This window comes from Theobroma cacao, unplaced genomic scaffold, assembly GCF_000208745.1.
Source record: "Theobroma cacao cultivar B97-61/B2 unplaced genomic scaffold, Criollo_cocoa_genome_V2, whole genome shotgun sequence".
In the NCBI taxonomy this organism is placed as follows: domain Eukaryota; kingdom Viridiplantae; phylum Streptophyta; class Magnoliopsida; order Malvales; family Malvaceae; genus Theobroma; species Theobroma cacao.
Genome location: NW_017234797.1, coordinates 19,628 through 21,601, shown reverse-complemented (window position 1 = coordinate 21,601; position 1,974 = coordinate 19,628). Strand labels below are relative to the sequence as shown.

The 1,974-nt window shown below is 35.3% G+C and overlaps 1 protein-coding gene across 1 annotated transcript; it reads right to left on the bottom strand.

Moving 5' to 3' along the window:
• Positions 1-1,205: 1,205 nt before the first annotated feature.
• Positions 1,206-1,751, bottom strand: LOC108663918 (receptor-like protein 12). The gene has a single exon (XM_018129820.1). It carries the CDS (start codon positions 1,749-1,751, stop codon positions 1,206-1,208), a length of 546 nt encoding a protein of 181 aa, XP_017985309.1.
• Between the last annotated feature and the right edge of the window lie 223 nt (positions 1,752-1,974).

The window sequence follows — 1,974 nt, the reverse complement described above, 5'->3', positions numbered from 1 at the left end:
TTGTAGGTGATTTAATGGTTACTTGAGGAGATCATATTGCTCTACAATTGTTCAAAAAGTAGATGCAAAGTGAGTTTGAGATGTCTGATTTGGGATTGATGAGTTTCTTTCTTGGTCTAGAGATTAAGCAATCTGATATAAAGGTATTTCTGTCTCAACAAAAATATATCAATGAGTATCTAAGAAGGTTTCACATGCTCAATTGAAAATCTGCAACTACACCATTAGTAGTAAATGAGAAGTTTTCATTACATAATGGAAGTAAGTTAAAGAACCCTTCTCAATTCAGAAGCTTGATTGGGATTCTCTTTTACATATGCTCTTCAAGACAAGATATCATGTATTCTGTGAGCTTGCTATCCAGGTTTATGAAAGAGCCTTCACATCTTCATTTTGTTGCTAGAAAACATGTGCTGAAATATTTGAAGGGCACTCTAGACTTTGGAATCTATTATTCCAGAAATCCAAACTTCCTTCTTACTGCCTACTCTAACAGTGATTGGGCAAGAAATAGAGATGATTCCAAGAACACTTTAGGCTATGTTTTTACTCTCGGACATGGAGTATTCTGCTAGAACTCACATAAACAGTCCAATGTTGCTTAATCTACAGCTTTGGCTGAGTACATATCAGCTGCTTCAACTTCCAACCAAGCAATCCGGTTGAGAAAAATACTTTCTGATTCACAGTTCCCACAGAAACATCCTACTCCACTAATGGTAGATAACAAGTCAGCTACTGCAATCACCAAGAACCTTGTTTTTCATGGCCAGACAAAGCATATTCAAGTAAAATTTCATGCCATTAAAGATGCTAAAAGGGTAGGTGAAATTAATGTTCAGTACTGCTATTCTGATTTAATGACCAAGACTTTGGGAAAGCCAAGATTCGAATGCTTGAGAAGCAAATTGAACATCCAGAGTGCAAGTATTATGGAGGAGTGTTGAGTTGTAATACTTGCATGGTTTCTGTAGCACGTGGATGCTTTCAAATTAACTTAGTTTTCTTTATTTTATTAGTTTTCTTCGTTGTACTGGTTTTAGAGTTAATACCATCTTTGTGCTGTCTCATTACGTGTAAGGTTGCATGTAAACTTGTTTTACACTTGTTAAGCATGGTTACAAGTGTTCTTCATGTACAACAGAGTATATAACCTCTGTGTTATCTTAATGAAGTATGTTATGACTCTAAATTCAATCTCCCTTCTATTTTATTGCTTCATATCCTCTGTTATTTACATTATCATATGTAAAAATAGTTAGAACTCTCTCAACTTCAATGTCCAAACCTTTCATTGTGACAAACATAGAAAAATGGTTATAACCATTAGGATTTTCCATATATTTCATTTGAACATTGGACAAATTCATCATACCCTTGAAACTTTTAAAATATGTTGTTGGCAAAGAGCCAGAGAACTCATTGTGCAAGAGGTCTAAGATTCGTAGAGCAGAGAAATTTGATTCGGCTTCTGAAAGGATTATTTGACCATGGAAATAGTTAGAGCGCAAGACAAGAACTTGTAGCTGAGGAAGAGCTCCCAACCAGTGGGGAAAGGTATCATTTATCTTGTTGTTTCCAAGATTTAACACTTGCAAATCATGGCAGTTCACCATAGATTTAGGAAATGGCCCATCAAAATCATTGTTCTGGAGATTAAGTGTCTGTAATTCATTTCCAACCACAAATGAATCAGGGATGTTTCCATGAAATATATTCTTGTGCAAATCCAGGATATAAATATCAAGCATGGTTTCTCTTGACCAAAGACATTCTGGAATAGTTTCACTCAAGTTGTTATTTGACAAGTCAAGAATTGAAATTGACATAAAATTGCATATCGCAGAAGGAATTTCTCCAATCAATTTGTTTTCTGAGATTAAGAAAACTTTCGTGGAAGATGGTGGTACTAGAGTGGTCCCTCTAGCAGGTTGGAACCAAAGTTAAGAATCTCTGAGTTCAGTGGATAGTATT